The 18361-nt window shown below is 43.2% G+C and overlaps 1 protein-coding gene across 1 annotated transcript in view; it reads right to left on the bottom strand.

The window, feature by feature from the left end:
- Positions 1 to 6490: 6490 nt before the first annotated feature.
- LOC147120180 (ETS translocation variant 5-like) overlaps positions 6491 to 18361 on the bottom strand; it is a 33193-nt gene continuing 21322 nt past the window's right edge. The window contains exons 11-13 of the mRNA XM_085985742.1: positions 12409 to 12578; positions 8988 to 9089; positions 6491 to 8356 (exon numbers count right to left, since the gene is read on the bottom strand). Coding sequence (XP_085841868.1) covers positions 8135 to 8356; positions 8988 to 9089; positions 12409 to 12578 — 494 coding nt within the window. The 3' untranslated portion in view covers positions 6491 to 8134. The remainder of the gene's footprint in view (positions 8357 to 8987; positions 9090 to 12408; positions 12579 to 18361) is intronic.

The raw sequence follows: 18361 nt of genomic DNA, 5'->3' as shown, positions 1-18361 counted from the left end.
GGGAAACACTTTACGAAGATTGATCTGGCCCAAGCGTATCTACAAATGGAGGTGGAAGAAGCATCTAGGAAATACCTCACGATAAACACTCACAAAGGTCTTTACCAGTACAACCGACCGGTATTCGGAGTAGCATCAGCCCCGGCTATTTGGCAGAGGGCGATGGAACAAGTCCTGCAAGGGATCCCGGGGACCCAGTGTTATTTGGACGACATCCTGGTTACGGGCGAAAATGACAGTGAACACCTTGCCAACCTGGAGCAGGTGCTCACTAGATTACAAGAATATGGGCTACGAGCCAACCGCCCCAAATGCGAGTTCTTCAGGAGACAAATCTCGTATTGTGGCCACATGATTGATGAGGAAGGGTTGCATAAGTCCCCAGACAAGATTGAGGCAGTAGTCAAAGCTCCAGCACTGGAAAATGTGTCGCAACTGAGGTCGTTCCTCGGGTTGGTGAACTACTACCATAAGTTCTTGCCGAATTTATCTACAATTCTGCACCCACTGAACGCCCTGCTGCAAACTGGAGTAACATGGAAATGGAGTGATCAGTGTAAGCGTGCCTTTCAGAAATGTAAATGCCTAATCACTTCAAAAGAAGTATTGGCCCACTACAATCCAACACTACCGATTCGGTTGGAATGTGATGCGTCTCCCTACGGCATTGGAGCGGTGCTGTCACACAAATTCCTTGATGGTTCAGAGAGGCCAATAGCCTTTGCGTCGCGCTCGTTAACCTCAGCCGAGCGTAACTACGCCCAGATTGACAGGGAGGCCCTCAGCCTGGTGTGGGGGGTGAAGAAGTTCAATCACTATCTGCACGGGCAGAAATTCACCCTACTGACTGATCATCAGCCTCTGGTCTCCATTTTTAACCCAAAGAAGGGCGTTCCGGTGATGATGGCGCAACGGCTGCAAAGATGGTCACTTTTTCTAGGGGCACATCAGTACGACATAGAGTACAAGGGTACGAAACAGCATGGAAACACTGATGGGCTGTCGCGCCTACTGTTGCCTACGATGGAGGAAGCACCTGCAGTGGACCCTGTTGAGATATTCCATTCGACCATAGTCGAATGTCTACCTGTTACAAATTCAAGTATAGAGAAGGAAACCCGAAATGACCCGACACTCTCTCGGGTCTATGATTTGACGGTGAAGGGATAGCCAGCACATGGCGGCTCACTGTTGCCAGCATTCTCGCCAAGGAGAGAACAGCTGTCAGTGTGCCGGGGGACCTTGATGTGTGGATCCCGAGTGGTAATTCCACCCAAGTTGAGAGATAGAGTGCTCAATGAGCTTCATGAGGGTCATCTGGGAGGGGTAAAAATGAAGAGCCTAGCCAGGGCGTTTGTGTGGTGGCCGGGAATCGATAAAGAAATTGAGGATATGACCAAGAGATGCACAGGATGCCAGAAGGTCCAAAACGCTCCACCACAGGCCCTGCTACACCCATGGGAGTGGCCCTCATCTCCATGGCAACGGGTACACATTGATTTTGCTGGTCCATTTATGGATTCAATGTTTCTAATCGCCGTGGATGCCCATTCGAAATGGCCAGAGGTCATCAAAATGTCCTCCACCACCACGGAGAAAACTATTGCAGTCCTACAGACCATCTTCACCAGGAATGGCTTGCCAGAACAGATTTGCTCCGACAATGGGCCACAGTTTGTGTCCGAGGAATTCCGGCGGTTTCTGAGGAATAATGGGGTGAAACATTACACATCTGCCCCATATCATCCAGCCACAAATGGATTGGCTGAGAGGTTTGTTCAGACCTTTAAAAAGGCAATAAAGGCGATGTATAATGATGACATACCACTACAACACAAGGTGGATAATTTCTTGTTTGCTTACCGGAATGCGACACATGCAGTCACCAACCAAGCTCCAGCCATAATGTTCTTCAACCGAAGGCTAAGATGTCGCCTGGATTTGCTCAAACCAAACATAAGACGAGATGTTGAGGATAAGCAATTCCAGCACATCAATGAGAAGCCAACCAGGAGCTTCAAAATAGGGCAACCAGTCTTGGCCCACGACTACCGAACAGAAAAATGGCAGCCAGGAACGCTATGCACACAGCAGGGACCACTAATGTACACAGTGGACGTTGGAGAGAGCATCGTGAGACGCCATGATGACCAGATTCTAGAGTCACAGGAACAAGCCAAACCCATACCACGAGCATGTGCGCCTGGTAATGAACCCGAAGTACAGATTGCGTCTACCTCAGAATCAGTGGTATTGGAAGCTGACGAACCAACCAATGACAATGAGCCAGAATCGACTCCGCCGCAAGAACAGGATACTCGAGAAAGGCGCTATCCAGTCAGGATCAGGAAGCCTCCTCAAAGACCGAACTTATAAATGATTATTTCAGTTGATGTATATAGTACAGAGAAAATTGTAATTGTAATTAGTTATTATTTAATTGTTAAATGAATGTTATGTACTGTTTATCTAAAAGGGGAGGAATTGTTGTGTATGTACCTTTAAGAGAGAACTGACTTTATACTGTAGTACCGGCAGTGACCACACCTGTATATAAAGCCATAGCAGGCTTTTGTACTTTCAGTTTAAGCTTACCCTCTGTTCAGTAAATACCTGTTATTATTGTTCTCCTGCAGTCCGTGTATTATTGATACGCGGACACTACAGTACTAGTGGGATTTAACTGGCAAACAGAGTGTCAGTTTAGCTCAGCTGGTAGCACTCTCACCTCTGGGTCAAAAGATTGCGCATTTAAGGGCCAGTACAGATTTTGCCTTATAATCTAGGCTGACACTATGAATGCAGCGGTGAGGGAGTGCTGCCTTTTGGATGAGAGGCGGGAAGGCCTTCGGCACCAGGCCACAGCTGGGGAGCAGAGAGGAGGGAGGGAGAGTTTGTGTGTCGGGGGCCATGGATGGATCGGAGGGTCGGAGACATCAGAGGGCCGGAGACATCGGGGTAGCCTGAGACACATCGGGGCAGGAGGCAGAGACATCGGAGGGTTGGAGACTCATCGGCGGGTCAGAGAAATTTGGGGGGGGTGCAGAGACACATTAGAGAGTCGGAGACTTCAGGGGGCCAGAGACACATCGGGGAGCCAAAGAAATCCGGGGGTTGGAGACACATCAGGGGGGTGGAGGGCAGAGACATCGGAGGGTTGGAGACATTTGGAGGGAGGGAGGGAGTGGGAAGGCGGGGAGAAGGGAGTTGGATGCAGATTGGAGGCGTGTGGGGGGGGCAGGGATCGGAAGGGTTGGGTTGGTGGGAGATTGTGGCTTGGGGGTGGGTGTTCGATTACGGGTGTACGGGGATGGGAAACATGTAAGTTTGATCCATCAGTTAATTGGAAAGGCACTTGAAAGGCATTTACCTGCTGGATCCAGCAGTCCGCGCCTCCCTTTAGCTGCTGGGTTTCCCAAGGCCTGGGTAACCTGGCCGACCAGGGTGAAATTTAAAATGGAGATTAAATCTGAGGCACGCAGCCTCATTATAATATTTAAATAGTCAACCTGCCTCCTGGGAGCGGATTGGAAGCTCCTCCCCATTCTCCGCCTCCATTAAAACCATAAGTGGGCGGGTTGGGGTCGGGTTTGAGCTTACATCCCACCCCATCCAAACCCACCTGTTTTTGGGGATTAAAATTTCCACCTATGTCTTTGTTTATAAAGCCAAGGATCCCATATGCTTTTTTAACAGACTTCTGAACTTGTCTTCCCACCTTCAAAGATTTGTGTACGTACACCCCCAGCTATCTCTGTTCCTGCACCCCCTTTAAAATGGTATTATTTAGATTATTTTGCTTTTCCTCATTCTTCGTATCAGAATGAATCACTACATTTCTCTGCATTAAATTGCATCTGGCATTAGTCTGTCCTTTTCACGATCTGTCTATGTCCTCCTGAAGTCTGTTACCATTCTTCTCACTGCTTACTACTTTTTACGAATTTTGTGCCATCTGCAAACTTTGAAATTATGCACTGTATATCCAAGTCCAGGTCATTAATATATATCAAAAAGAGCAATAGTCCTAATGCCAGCCCTTGGGGGACAGCACTGCACACTTCCCTCCAGTCTGAAAAACAACCATTCACCACTACTCTCTGCTTTCTGTCTCTTAGCCAATTTTGTATCCATGCTGCCACTGTCCCTTTAACCTCACGAGCTTCAATTTTGCCAACATTTTTCTGTGGTACTTTATCAAATCCCTTTTGAAAGTCCATATACACAACATCAACCTCCACTACCCTCATCAATCCCCTGTTACTTCATTAAAGAACTCGATCAAGTGTCAAACATGATTTTCCTTTAATAAATCCTTGCTGGCTGTCATTTATTAACCTATTTTTCCAAGTGATGATTAATTTTTTCTCAGATTATTACCTCAAAGTTTCCCCACCACCGACGTTAGGCTGACTGGCCTGTAGTTGCTGGGTTTAACCCTCTCCCCTTTTTTGAACAGGGGTGTAACATTTACAATCCTTCAGTCCTCTGGCACCGCACCCATATCAAAGGAGGATTGGAAGATTGTGGCTCGAACCACTGCTATCTCCATCCAACCTCAGATGCATCCCATCCAGACCAGATGACATTTCTACTTGGAGCGTTGCCAATCCTTTAAGTACCTCCTCTATCTATTTTTAGCCTATCCAATTTCTCTATTACCGCCTCATCTGCTGTGACATTGGCAGCATCCTCCTCTTTTGTGAAGACAGATCATCTATTTGGTCCCGAATTGGCCCCATCCTTCGACTACCACTCATCTTTCGGATGAGATGTTAAACCGAGGCCCCGACTGCCCCCTCAGTTAGACGTAAAAGATCCCATGGCACTATGTGAAGAGGAGCAGGGGAGTTATCCCGTGTTCTGGCCAATATTTATCTCTCAACCAACATCACTTTAAAAAAAAAAAAAAAAAAAAATCTGGTCATTATCACATTGCTGTTTGTGGGAACTGGCTGTGTGCAAATTGGCTGCCGCATTTCCTATATTACAACACTGACCACGCATCAGAAAGTACTTCAGGACGTCCAGAGGTCATGAAATGTGCTATATAAATGCATGCAAGTCTTTCTTTCACTATTTATATGTTTAATAAAAGACTTTTGGGTTCCCTTTTATGTTACCCGCTAATCTATTTTCATACTCTCTTTGCTCCTTATTTCCTTTTTCAGTTCTCCCCTGTATTTTTTGTACTTCAGCTTGGCTCTCTACTGGATTATGAACCCAACATTTATCATGTTTCCTTTTTGTGTTTCATTTTAATCTCAATATCTTTACTCATGTAGGGAGCTCTCGCTTTGGATGCCCTTCCTTTCTTCCTTGTGGGAATGTGTCTTGTCTTTCCCCAAACTGTCCTCTTTGAAGGCCTCACAGTTACTGTTTTACCTGCCAATCTTTGATTCCAATCCATCAACTCACTGAAATTACCCCTCCTTCAGTCAAATATTTTCACATTTGATTTTGCCTTCTTTTCTATAACTACTCTAATCCTAATGATAGTGATCACTGTTTTTCAAATGCTCCCCCACTGAAACATGCTCCACTTCATTCCCAGAACCAGAACTGCTTCCTTCCTCATTGGGCTTTAAACATATTGATCAAGAAAGCTCTTTTGTACATATTTCAGGAATTCCACCCCCTCTTCGAATCATATAGAAGGGTTGCAGCACAGGAGGCCACTTAGCCTGGTCGAGCCCGTTCCAGCTCTCTGCAAGAGCACTGCAGCTAGTCCCACTCCCTCACCCTCTTTGCCCTTAACATTGTGATTCTCCCAGTCTAGATTAGGATAATTGAAGTTCCCCATTATCACTGGTCTAAAGTTCTTGCATCTTTCTGAAATTTGCCTGCAACTTTGCTGCTCTATCTCCAGCACCCTAATTGGTGGCCTTTCATGGACACCCAGCAGGATAATAGCTCTTCCATTGTTCCTTACTTCAAACCAAATTCCATCTTAAACCCTCAAGTACATCCCTTTCCAGTGCCACTTGCCTCCTTATTTTCCCCCCCTTCCCTGAATGCCTGTTGCAGCCAGGAATATTAAGCTTCCAATCCCCCCATTCTTTGAGCCAAATCTCCAATATTGCCACTATATCATAATCCCATGTGGCAATTTGTGCCTGCAGCTCACCAACCTTATTTACCACACTCTGTGCATTTATGCACATGCACTCCAAACCCATCCCAATCTGCCTTGCATTTACCCTCTGTCTGATCCCTCCTATTGCTAATCTAGTTTCCTGCAAAATTTGGAGCACCACTGTGTACCCAAGTAGATACAAGGCTTATACATGTACTGCTACTGGAGCTCGAGAGGGAACTCCAGCATGCAACAGTGATCACTGGTTAACATAAATCTGTAGAAGGCACTGAATAAAAATCAAGCCCGACAATTCTAGGTGAGTTTCCTCCCATTTAGCTCAGGAACAGAGGCCAGCCGTCATGCCTTCACCTCCTTATTTGACAAGGACATAAAATACAAATGAGTGCGAGGCAAAAAAAACAAAAACTTTATTGTACACAGTAGCAATCAAACATTTATTTGGTGTACAAGACAGGGTTTCCCTTAAATGCACAACTCGATTTGAAAATAAAAGCTGTAAAATCGCCTCGGTTAATGTATCTAATGGTCATTAAAACAGACTTTGCAGCACATGATTCAAAAGTAAAAGCAAAAAAAATGAATTGCTAAAATAAAATACAATTGAGATCTGGTGTAAAAATAATTTTGTTTCCAAGAAATAATATAAACCCTGGGGACTTTATACATAAAACATAAAGAATGGAAAGAATGTGGTTATGTTGCAATTATACAATTGCAATATGCCATTGCAAGATAAAATGTGCAGAAACAGTCACACCAATATTTAGACTTCCAAACATTAAACTGTAAAAGGTATTCGGTGCAAAGCTTGAAGCAGGCATGTACAACCTGCAGCAGAATTAACTGTGTTACACAGTAAGCCCTAACCCCCTGATTAAAGCTGTAACATTACCATCAAAATATTGGAACTCTATACTTAGGAGTGCAGTGCCATTAACAAAAAGATTTTGCCTCAAGTAGAAAGACAAAAAAAACTTTACAAATTTAATACATTTTTTGAAAATATTTTGAAAAATACCTGTCGCCTGCTTCCCTTTTCCCAACCCCACCTCCTCCCCTCTCAAAAGGCAGTGATAGAATAGTACCTCAATAGAACCGCTTATGGGGCACGATTTATACACAAATGGTATTGAATACCTAGAGCTGGATCGAGCTATCAAAGAATTGATTCCAGCTTTTTCTTTTGTAGAAAGATTGGATGACTGAATGGGAAGGGGGCGGGGCAGAAGAGAAGGGGGGGAATCAAATGGCAGTTGTAAACCTGAATAAAGCTCTTTGTCCATTTGAGAAAGACAGAATGGGATTAGAACATTTGAAAATTGCTACATATACATGTGTAGTTTAGAAAAGGAGCAAGAGGAAAAATAATGTGTGCAAGGTGTCAAAGAACTTCAGGTTTTGAAGGGTTAAAACATTTTGAAGCTTTTTTAAAAAAAACAAAATAAACTACAAGCTGTACTGTATTTAAGTCTCAGGTAGACTGGACTATTATGTTTAGCTACTTTAATACAGCACCAGTTCGTATCCAGTCCAAGGAACAGATCTACATGCTATAGTGCATACTGTTTTCTTTGAGTCTGACCCATGATACGACTGCAGGATTGTGCAAGTTGAAGCCCTTTAACATCAAAAAGGCAGCTGAAAGAACTGTGTTCAATGCAAAGCAGATTGTCATTACAAACGCTACAGTCACACGGTCCATCCAAGCTCTGTGAATGCCACACTGAACAATCACAAACGCCACACCTGAACGCATTTCTGATAGTAACACAGCCTATTAGTTAGGCTTCCCCCCACCCCCACCCCATAACTATCAAAGTGGAGGACTTAGCCATATTAAGTCACGCTTGTTAGTGCATCGTCAGTGAAGCACGTGGCAGCTTCTTCAGTAGTGATGCTACTGTACAACTTTTAGGCTCTTGCATGTTCTGAAGAGCTGGATTCTTAACACAGCCGAGTGCAACCATACCACATAGGATGCTCTTTTTCAGCTGGACAGTGATGCATTCAGTCACATGGGCTGCTGTGATTCAGTCAATATGCAAAGCCCTCTGGATACTGGAGATTGTTGCAGGGATCCATTTCCAGCAAGTAGGCCGCATTATCATCAAAATGCGTGAGGGGGACAGTATCCTCCTTGTTAATATGAGAGTCGATTTCAGTCTTCAGGAAAGGGCGTTGATTGTCTGGGAAAGCCATCGAGAAAAGTGCCTCAGGGTCACACACAAATTTGTACACGTACCGTTCCCCTGCAACCTGAAGTGAAAAAAACACCAACAGATATTAGGGTTATACTTGTCAATCAACTATAGTATTTCAGACTAGAGAATGGATTTAAAAATTATAATTGCACGTTAAAATAAAACAACGCAGGGAGAGTGTTAAAATGATTAACCAAGACATGAGACAGTAATAGGATATGCGATGGGCACAATTTACATAAACGTGACTGTAAACCAATGTTTGAACATATGTCGTTTTGAAAGACTGAACACAACCCAACATTTATACCTAAAACAAAACCAGAATTCCATTTTGACATATTAAATCGTAGTGGGCTTAAAATATTTAGAGGTGGATATTTAGGGCTATGCTGATTGGATAGTAAGTGAGCAGATTTCACACACAAGCTGCCACTTTAAGAGAGGCTGTCACAGGGCGATCGGTGTCGACACTGTGGAGGCCACTATCAATGTTCCCTTTAATTTTTTTTTTTTGGGTGCACCGCCCCTTTACCGGGCTTCAAATTCCTGCGCACACGCGTTTCCCCCCCCCCCCGCCCCCATTTAAAAACCAGTGCGCGACCTGTGCGGGAGCTCCAGACAGCCATGCAGCTTAATGGAAACACTGGCCATTATGCTTTTTTAAATCGTGATCTCTTTCCCACCTTTTGCATGATACCCTTTTCATAGTAATAGCGAAGTGAGCGGCTCAATTTGTCGTAGTTCATCGCAGGGCGGTTTTTCTGGATGCCCCAGCGCCGAGCAACCTGCAGCAGAACAGGAGAGAGGGGAACAAGAAAATCTGCGTTTATATATTTGTAGATATGGACACAGCACAAATGAACTCTTAAATGAATGCAAAGATAAAATGACCATAGACTGTGTTTGTGCGCTATTGATCTATATCCCATTAGCGTGCATTTCAGTAATTGCAGGAGTCTGAATTTGGAAATCAATAGAAGGTAATAGCAAGGCCCATAGGTCACCATTGTAACAGTAGTAGTGCAACAGCCGCCTGCTAATAGGATTGTTGATGTGGCAAGCATGATTTTAATGAGATTTTGGAAAGTGTTTAGTCCTCATCAGCTAGTACATCTTTTTTTAAAAAGGGTGAAAATGGCAGTACTTCTACTTCCAAGGACACCCACTCTAGTACTTTAACACAAGTACATGAAACTGCAAATGAATTTGTAGACCATAATTGAACAAAGACAAAATGAACATAATGTTCATTCAAAAAAAAAAATCAGAATAATAAATGATCTCTAAATCCAAGCAGGCTAGTGTATATCTTGTGGTCTTCCTAAAATTAGCTCACTGGCCATCAAGTGTTGCAACTTAATGCGCCCTTCAAATCCCTTGGAGGTCTCCAAGGTGATCAGATGAACAAGGTGCATGTACCAAGCATTCGTCATAAATGGATGCAACAACCAAGGCTAGTTCCAATACTGCATCCTTCATGTCTAGCGCATGGTTCTTATAATTAGGGCTAAAAATGAGCTTGCACTCTGGAAATAATGAGTTGTATTATCACCTTGACCACTGACATACAAATCAGAGAAGGAAGCTTTTGATTCAAATCTAACTTGATTCGGTTGGCCAGTAATTAAAGATCTTCCATTTCATGCATTTTCAAAGCCACAAGCAGGCATCTTAGGTCTGTAAAGCTGCTGTGATTTCAGTCACGATCTGTTAAAACATGCATCACTCAGACAAGCATAAAGCTCACTTCAAGAGCACTACACATATTCACTTAATACAAGTTTCACTGTTGCCATAGCAGCGTAATCCAGTTCCTGAAGTGGGGTTTTTCATCCACCGTTATTCCAATCATAACGAAGGTCACTTTTACAGGTCACAGCCTCCCCCAACTTTCCTAACTCTTCTTGGTGATGCAGCAAATCCCAATACACTGACAAAACATATTGATATAGCACTCTCCTGTATTCATTTTTAAAAAGAGAAATACACCATTTAAAGAGTTGCACCATCTACTTCATTGAACAGTCTGATGGCCCTTTCAGGGCAAACATTTATACAATTTCATATGCAGTTAATGCCATGCGTCAGTCTCCGTTGGGAAGGAAGGAGGAGTGAGGAAGAGCACTATATCCCAAGGCGTCCATGAATCACGAGAGTCCAAATTGTGGCCAGTGACGTCCCCTCCCCAGGTACTGGCAACCCACCCTGTGTTTATATTTCTTTTCAGTTAGTTTGTTCTGTTTGAATGTTGTGGGATTGGAGGTTTGGAAAAGGCTGTTCTTACTGCTATTGTTTCAGCAGTAGGTAGAACATTCCCAAATCAAAACCAAGATCGGCTAGCATCAACAAATGGAGAGATATGCAAAATAATGGGAACATTAAATTTAAACTTTAAAAAAAGTCTCCTATATATGGGGCCCACAAAGAAAAAGCATAGATAACCCTGACCAATAACTGTTCATGTAAATAGCAGGAACTAGGTACATATGACAGTTAATTGCTGTATTTGGAGTTTCTCTCCCGAACAGATTTTATATGAACTGTCCTAGAATTGATTTGTATCAGTCTATGTTAAGCAGGGTGATCCGGCCAATCTCGAAGTTTCACTCAGATCGGGATCCATTTACTGGCAGCACTAGTTTCCAGTAATTCCATCCTCTGCACAGCTGTCTGTACAAGTCTGAAAAATACCGTGTGGTTTCACTAAAACCTTTGTTGGCCCCAGTGGGAGCCTGTATCTGGTTCACTCCATGGCTCCTTTTCTGTTATCTTAGCAAACCCTGGGCAGCAGGATGTGTGTACCCTTGGGCTGTACAATGCTGTTAAGAGGAAATATTTTCTGAATGGGACAAGATCACACTGGTATTTTTTTAAATTTTTTTTAGAAAGTAATTTGTGGGGATCACAGCGTTTTTGGTGTGTGTAGCTGTGGGATACTAGCAAATTAAGACAGTTGATACCACCCCTTCATCTCATCCCACACACACACAGACACTAATTTTTAAAAATAGACAGCAGCTCCAGGCAAGCAAAGGATGCAAGAAGTTACTGGAGACATGGCTGCACACAGTTACTGCTCCTTATGAATGAAGACTTGTGACCACACCCTAGCAGAACAGATGAATGGCTCTATTAAAACCCTGGGGCATGGTAGAAATCCTAATATGCAAAAACAAGAAAATGGCCCGGTCTCCATGGAAATGGGGCTTCAGTCCATACTTTTTAGCTTGTTTGAACTCCAGGAATACCACCACTGAATCGGAGTCCCAGCTTTTACGTACTATTTCTAGGTAAACCTGAAATAAATGTGGGATGATCAGTTTATCTTCCTGTACAACAATGGAAAGTTAAGTCTGATTCAAGGTTATAAGGAGTACACAGTTGTTTTAAGAAAAGGTTGTGTTCCTTAAAAGTTATTTTGTCTTGTAACACTCAGCAGCATGATATATCATGATAAAGATACTGAATTTATTAACAGAAAAAAAGTTCAGTTCATCTTATTCAAATAATTCTGCTGAACTAAACAAGTGCGTAGTTCAGACGAACCATTCCATTTCCCATTAAAAAAAAATCACTCTCGCTTTATTCTTTTAGCTTTTGCTTTTCCGCAGCATCTCTTAAATACAAAAATAAATCTAACAATGTAATGCGTTCTGGGGTGATCTGTTCACACGTTGTCAGAGTTCCATGGGATGGTGAAGTCTGGGGAACCAAACCATAGGAGGAAGCAAAAGGATGCAATCATTAATGATATTGTGGTATGTTTTTTTTAAAACAACTTGCATTTATATAGCACCTATAACGTGGTAAGACGTCCCAAGGCTCGTCACAGGTGCGTTATCAAATAAAATTTGACATCGAGCCACATCAGGAGATATTGGGACAGGTGAGAGATTGGTTTACAGGAGGGTCTAAAAGGGGGAGAGGGGAAGGGAGGCGGAGAGGTTTGGGGAGGGAATTCCAGAGCTTAGGGCTTCGGCAGCTGAAGGCACGGCCATGTGGAGTGAGGAAAATAGAGGATGCGCAAGGGGCCAGCATTGGAGAAGTGCAGAGGTCAAATACAACCAAATACTGACAGAAAAAGGGTTTCGACATAGCACATACCTCTTCGGGTTCAATCAACTTGAACTCCATGCCTCGGCCTGTCCATGCGATGAAATTGGAATTAGATGGATCATCCAGGAGGGTCACTAGGAACTGCCACAGCTGTAAAGAACCACGGCGCTGGTATGGCAGATTTTCACGGTACACGGGGGATTCTTGTTTGACTTTGTCTGTTAAAAAATTTAAACCAAAAATGAGAAGCTGTTTTCATTTTTCCTATGCACTGCTTTCCATCTCAACAAACAGAGTCACAGAATTAAACCCCACACTTCAAAACAAACAAACAAAAACAAAAAATCTTGCTTCGCATAACTCTGCTCAACAGGAGAGGTCAGTGTTTTGTATATTTTATATTGGCGTGAAGAATGTGTGCAGAGATTTTCCTTTTCCACATGGTCGGTTCCTTCAAGAGCCGACAATAATTCCATTGACGAGCACGAGTGACTTAAACAAACATTAGAGAGGAAAAAGGCTTGTATTGGACATTATTGGCTCAATCACTCGGTCTCGGCCTCACCCGTTGGCACACACCGTAAGCAATAATGAATAGCTCAATTTTATCCCTTTCAACAAAAACACACGCACAGGCACCAGCCTCATTCCTCACCCATCACAAAGGGTTAGAATACATAGGAAATAGGAGCAGGAGTCAGCCATTTGGCCCTTTGAGTCTGCTCCACCATTCAGTAAGATCATGGCTGATCTTCTACCTCAACTCCACTTTCCCACCCTATCCCCATATCCCTTGATTCCCTTAGTATCCAAAAATCTATCGATCTCTGTCTTGAATATACTCAATGACTGAGCCTCCACAGCCCTCTGGGATAGAGAATTCCAAAGATTCTTAACCCTTTGAGTGAAGAAACATCTCCTCATCTCTGTCCTAAACAGCCAACCCTTTATTCTGAGACTGTGACCCTTAGTTCTAGATTCCCCAGCCAGAGGAAACATCCTCCCGGCGTCTACCCTGTCAAGCCCCCTCAATGAGATCACCTCTCATGCTTCTAAACTCTAGGGAATATCGGCCAAGTCTACTCAAGCTCGCCCTATAGGACAATCCCCTCATCTCATGAATCAGTCTAGTCAACCTTCGTTGCACTTCTTCTAGGGCAAATATATCCTTCCTTAGGTAAGGAGACCAAAACTGTACACAATACTCCAGGTCAATGCTCCCTGTAAGCTGTACGGCCTCGCAGCGCTCCAGGGGTCCCGCGCAGCTGGCTTGCTGGTGCGCTTGCGTGGTATTTTGAATGGGCTGTGCAGTCGATTAAAGGGGCCATGTGGCTCAAATCAAAATTACAGGGAACATTGCTCCAGGTGTGGTCTCAGCAAGGCCCTATATAATTGCAGTAAGACATCTTTACTCTTATACTCCAATCACCTTGTAATAAAGGCCAACATACCATTTGCTTTCCTAATTGCTTGCTGTACCTGCATGTTAACTTTCAGTGGTTTGTATACAAGGACACCCAGGTCCCTCTGAATAACATTTTCCAGTCTCTCACCTTCAAAAAAAATTCAGCTTTTCTATTTTTCCTACCAAAGTGGATAACCGCACATTTCTCCACATTATACTCCATCTGTCTCATTTCTGCCCACTCACTTAACCTGTCTATATCCCTTTGCAGCCTCTTTGCATCCTCCTCACAGCTCACTTTCCCACCTAGCTTAGTACCGTCAGTAAATTTGGATACATTACAAATCGGTCCCATCATCCAAGTCATTGATATAGATTGTGAATAGCTGAGGCCCAAGCACTGATCACTGCAGTACCCCACTAGTTACTGCCCACCCAAAAATGACCAGTTTATTCCTGTTTTCTGTCAGTTAACCAATCCTCAATCCATACTAACATATTACACAAAATTAGGGCTCATGGGACTGGGGGCAATAACCTCTTGTGTGGCACCTTATTGAATGCTTTTTGAAAATCCAGATACATTACATACACTGGTTCTCCCTTAGCTACCCGGATAGTTACAATCTCACAAAACTCTAAGATTTGTCAAACACTATTTCCCTTTCATAAAAACCATGTTGACTCTGCCTAATCATATGATTTTCTAAGTGCCTTGTTACTACCTCCCTAATAGATTCTAGCATTTTCCCTACTATGGAGGTCAGGCTAACTGGCCTATAGTTCCCCGTTTTCTCTCCCTCCTTTCTTGAATAGCAAGGTTACAAATGTCACCTCCCAATTCATGGGGACCATTCTAAAATCTAGGGAATTCTGGAAGATCAAAACCAATGCATCCACTATCTCTGTATCCACCTCTTAAAACCCTAGTATGTAGGCCAGCAGGTCTAGGATATTTGTTGACTTTTAGTTCAAATTAATTTCTCCAGTACTGTACTATTTCTTTACCAATACTAATTTCTTTAAGTTTCTCATTCTCACTAGACCCTTGGTTCCCCACTATTTCTGAAATGTTTGTGTCTTCTACTGTGAAGACAGATAAAGCATTTGTTTAATGTCTCTGCCATTTCCTTATTCCCCATTATAATTTCTCCTGTCTCTGCCTATAAGGGACCCACATTGACTTTTGCTAGTCTTTCTTTTTACATACCTATAGAAGCTTTTACAATCTGTTTTTATGTTTTTTACTAGTTTACTCATTATATTTTCTCAATTTCTTGGTCATCCTTTGCTGAATTCTAAAACCCTCCCAACCCTCAGGCTTACTACTCTATTTTGCAACATTATAAGCCTTTTCCTTTAATTGATTATCTTTAACTTCTCGTTAGCCACAGTTGGACCACTTTGCCTGTTTTTATTCCTTATATTCATTGCGAATTAAGAATTATTTCTTTAAATGTTTCGCATTGCTCATCTACCATCACATCTTTTAATCTCGTTTCCCAATCTACCTTAGTCCTACATACGTAGATTGCTTTGTTCAGATTTAAGAGACTTAACTAAATCACTCTCAAACTCAATATAAAATTCTATCACATTATGATCACTCTTCCCTAGAGGCTCCTTTACTACAAGGTTATTAATTAACCCCGTCACATTGCATAATAATAGATCTAAAATAGCCTATTCCCTGGTTGGTTCCTCGACATAATGATCTAGGAAACTATATTGAATGCATTCCATGAACTCGTTCGCTGCACTATTACTGCAAATTTGGTTTGCCCAGTCTAAAAGAAGATTGAAGTCCATGTTTACTGTATTACGCTTGTTACATGCACCTCTAATCTGATTTATACTCTGCCCGACATTACAACTACCGTTAGGGGGCCTGTAAACAATGTTCCTGTTTAGTTGAGCGTGAAGCTCCCATGCAGGCCACTTGCCAGTTTCTGAATAAGGGGCTGCGCACGCGCAGTATTTCCAAAGGGGTCGCACCCCCCCCCCCCCAAAAATAAGAGGGAACATTGCCTATAAATACTCCCACCAGGGTTTTCTGCCCCATGTTATTTCTTAGGTCCACCCAAACTGATTCTGCATCTTGATTTTCCGAGCCAAGATCTTTTCTCCCATCCTTTATTATCAGGGCTACCCCCACCCCCCACTTTCCCATTTTGCCTATGTCTTCTAAAAGTCAAGTATCCTGGAATATTTAGTTCCCAACCTGCAACCATGTCTCCGTAATGACCATTAGATCAAACCCAATTATTTCTATCTGTGCTATTAATTGTCCTAATGTCACCTTAGTCACTATTACCTTTGTTAAGCACTCTCTCCCTTCCTGCCCCACTCTGCTTATTTCTACCCAAATCACTACTCTGCTCTACAGCCTTGACTTTCCTCTTAGCCCAACCCCTATTCATTAGTTTAAAGCCCTATCCTAAATACAAGGGTCCTGATTCTTCTGTTGTACATTTTTTGTTTGACGTGGAAAAAATTGTCTTTACATAATTATTGCGTCAATACAGTTGGCCTGGAAGTGAATCACTGACACAACTTATATTTATATAGCGCCTTTAACATAATAAAAAGTCTCGGGGTGCACTGGAGCGTGATCCAAACATTTTTTTTATACCGAACCATATAAGGAGATGTTAGGCCAGATGAACAAAAGCTTGGTCAAAGAGGTAGGTTTTAAGAAACATTTTAAAAGGAGGAAGAAGTGGAGAGGCGGAGAGATTTAGGGAGGGAATTTCAGAGCTTAGGACCTAGGCAGCTGAAAGCACAACCGCCAATGGTGGTGCAATTAAAATCAGGAATGTTCAAAAGGCCAGAATAGGTGGAGCGCAGAGGTCTAGGGGGGATTATAGGGCTGGAGGAGATTAGAGAGATAAGGAGGGACAAATGCCACGGAGGGATTTGAAAACAAGGATAACAATTTTAAAATCGAGGCGCTGCTTAATTGGGAGCCAATGTAGGTCAGTGAACACAGGGGAGATGGGTGAGTGAGACTTGGTGCGAGTTAGGACATGGGCGGCAGAGTTTTGGATGATCTTAAGTTTATGGAGGGTAGAACTAGGGAGGCCAGCCAGGAGTGCGTTGGAATAGTCAATGCTAGGGGTAATAAAGGCATAGATGAGGGTTTCAGCAGCAGACAAGTTGGAGGCAAGGGCAGAGACAGGCGTTGATACGAAGGTGGAAATGGACGATCTTAGTGATGCAACGGATATGATGTAGGAGGCTCGACCAGTGATCAAATAGGACACGAAGGTTGTGAACAGACTTGGTCAGCCTCACAGTTGCCAGGGAGAGGGATCGAATCAATGACAAGTGAACAGAGTGTGTGTTGTGAACCGAAGACAGTGGCTTTGGTCTTCCTGATATTTGACTAGAGGAAGTTTCTACTCATCCAGTGCTGGATGTCAGTCAAGCTGTCTGACAGTAGAGACACAGTCGAGGGTTCGAGAGAGGTGGAAAAGTAGAGCTAGTATCATCAGCGTACATGTGAAGACTCACCCCATTCTAACAGTGATCATAGAGAACACTTCAAGTCTTAATCACTTAAAAAGCATCTTAATTTATTAACAATGGGCCTCTATTTGGAATAGGTTTTGCCTCGACCCCACCCCAAATATTTCCCTTTGAGAAAAACCATGGCTCTTGCTATGGTATATGGTCCCCATGAGTGACTTGCCACCCAGAAATACCCCAAGTAGCCATTTCCCATGTGTGAATCCAGGTAAAATGACTTACATAAGAACATAAGAAGTAGGAGCAGGAGTAGGCCATACGGCCCCTCGGGCCTGCTCCGCCATTCAATAGGATCATGGATGATCCGAATCTAGACTCACGTCCACTTCCCTGCCCTCTCCCCGTAACCCCTAATTCCCTTATCTACTAGGAAACTGTCCATCTCTGTTTTAAATTTATTTAATGTTGCAGCTTCCACAGCTCTCTGGGGTAGCAAATCCATAGATTTACTACCCTCTGAGTGAAGAAGTTTCTCCTCATCTCAGTTTTGAAAGGGCAGCCCCTTATTCTAAGATTATGCCCCCTAGTTCTAGTCTCACCCATCAGTGGAAACATCCTCACCGCATCCACCCGATCAAGCCCCCTCACAATCTTATACGTTTCGATAAGATAGCCTCTCATTCTTCTGAACTCCAATGAGTAGAGGCTCAACCTACTCAACCTTTCCTCATACGTCAACCCCCTCATCTCCGGAATCAACCGAGTGAACCTTCTCTGAACCGCCTCGAGAGCAAGTATATCTTTTCTTAAATATGGAAACCAAAACTGCACGCAGTATTCCAGGTGTGGCCTCACCAATACCCTGTATAACTGCAGCAAGACTGCCCTGTTTTTATACTCCATCCCCCTTGCAATAAAAGCCAAGATTCCATTGGCCTACCTGATCACCTGCATACTAACTTTGTGTTTCATGCACCAGGACCCCCAGATCCCTTTGTACTGTAGCACTTTACAGTTTCTCTCCATTTAGATAACTTGCTCTTTGATTTTTTCTGCCAAAGTGCATAACCTCACACTTTCCAATATTATATTCCATCTGCCAAATCTCTGCCCACTCACTTAGCCTGT

The sequence above is a fragment of the Somniosus microcephalus genome, chromosome 4 (genome assembly GCF_052327205.1).
Source record: "Somniosus microcephalus isolate GS21.2 chromosome 4, FLI_Smic_1.0, whole genome shotgun sequence".
Taxonomy (NCBI): Eukaryota; Metazoa; Chordata; class Chondrichthyes; order Squaliformes; family Somniosidae; genus Somniosus; species Somniosus microcephalus.
Note: the sequence above shows the minus strand (reverse complement) of the source record. Positions and strands in the feature narration are given on the sequence as shown.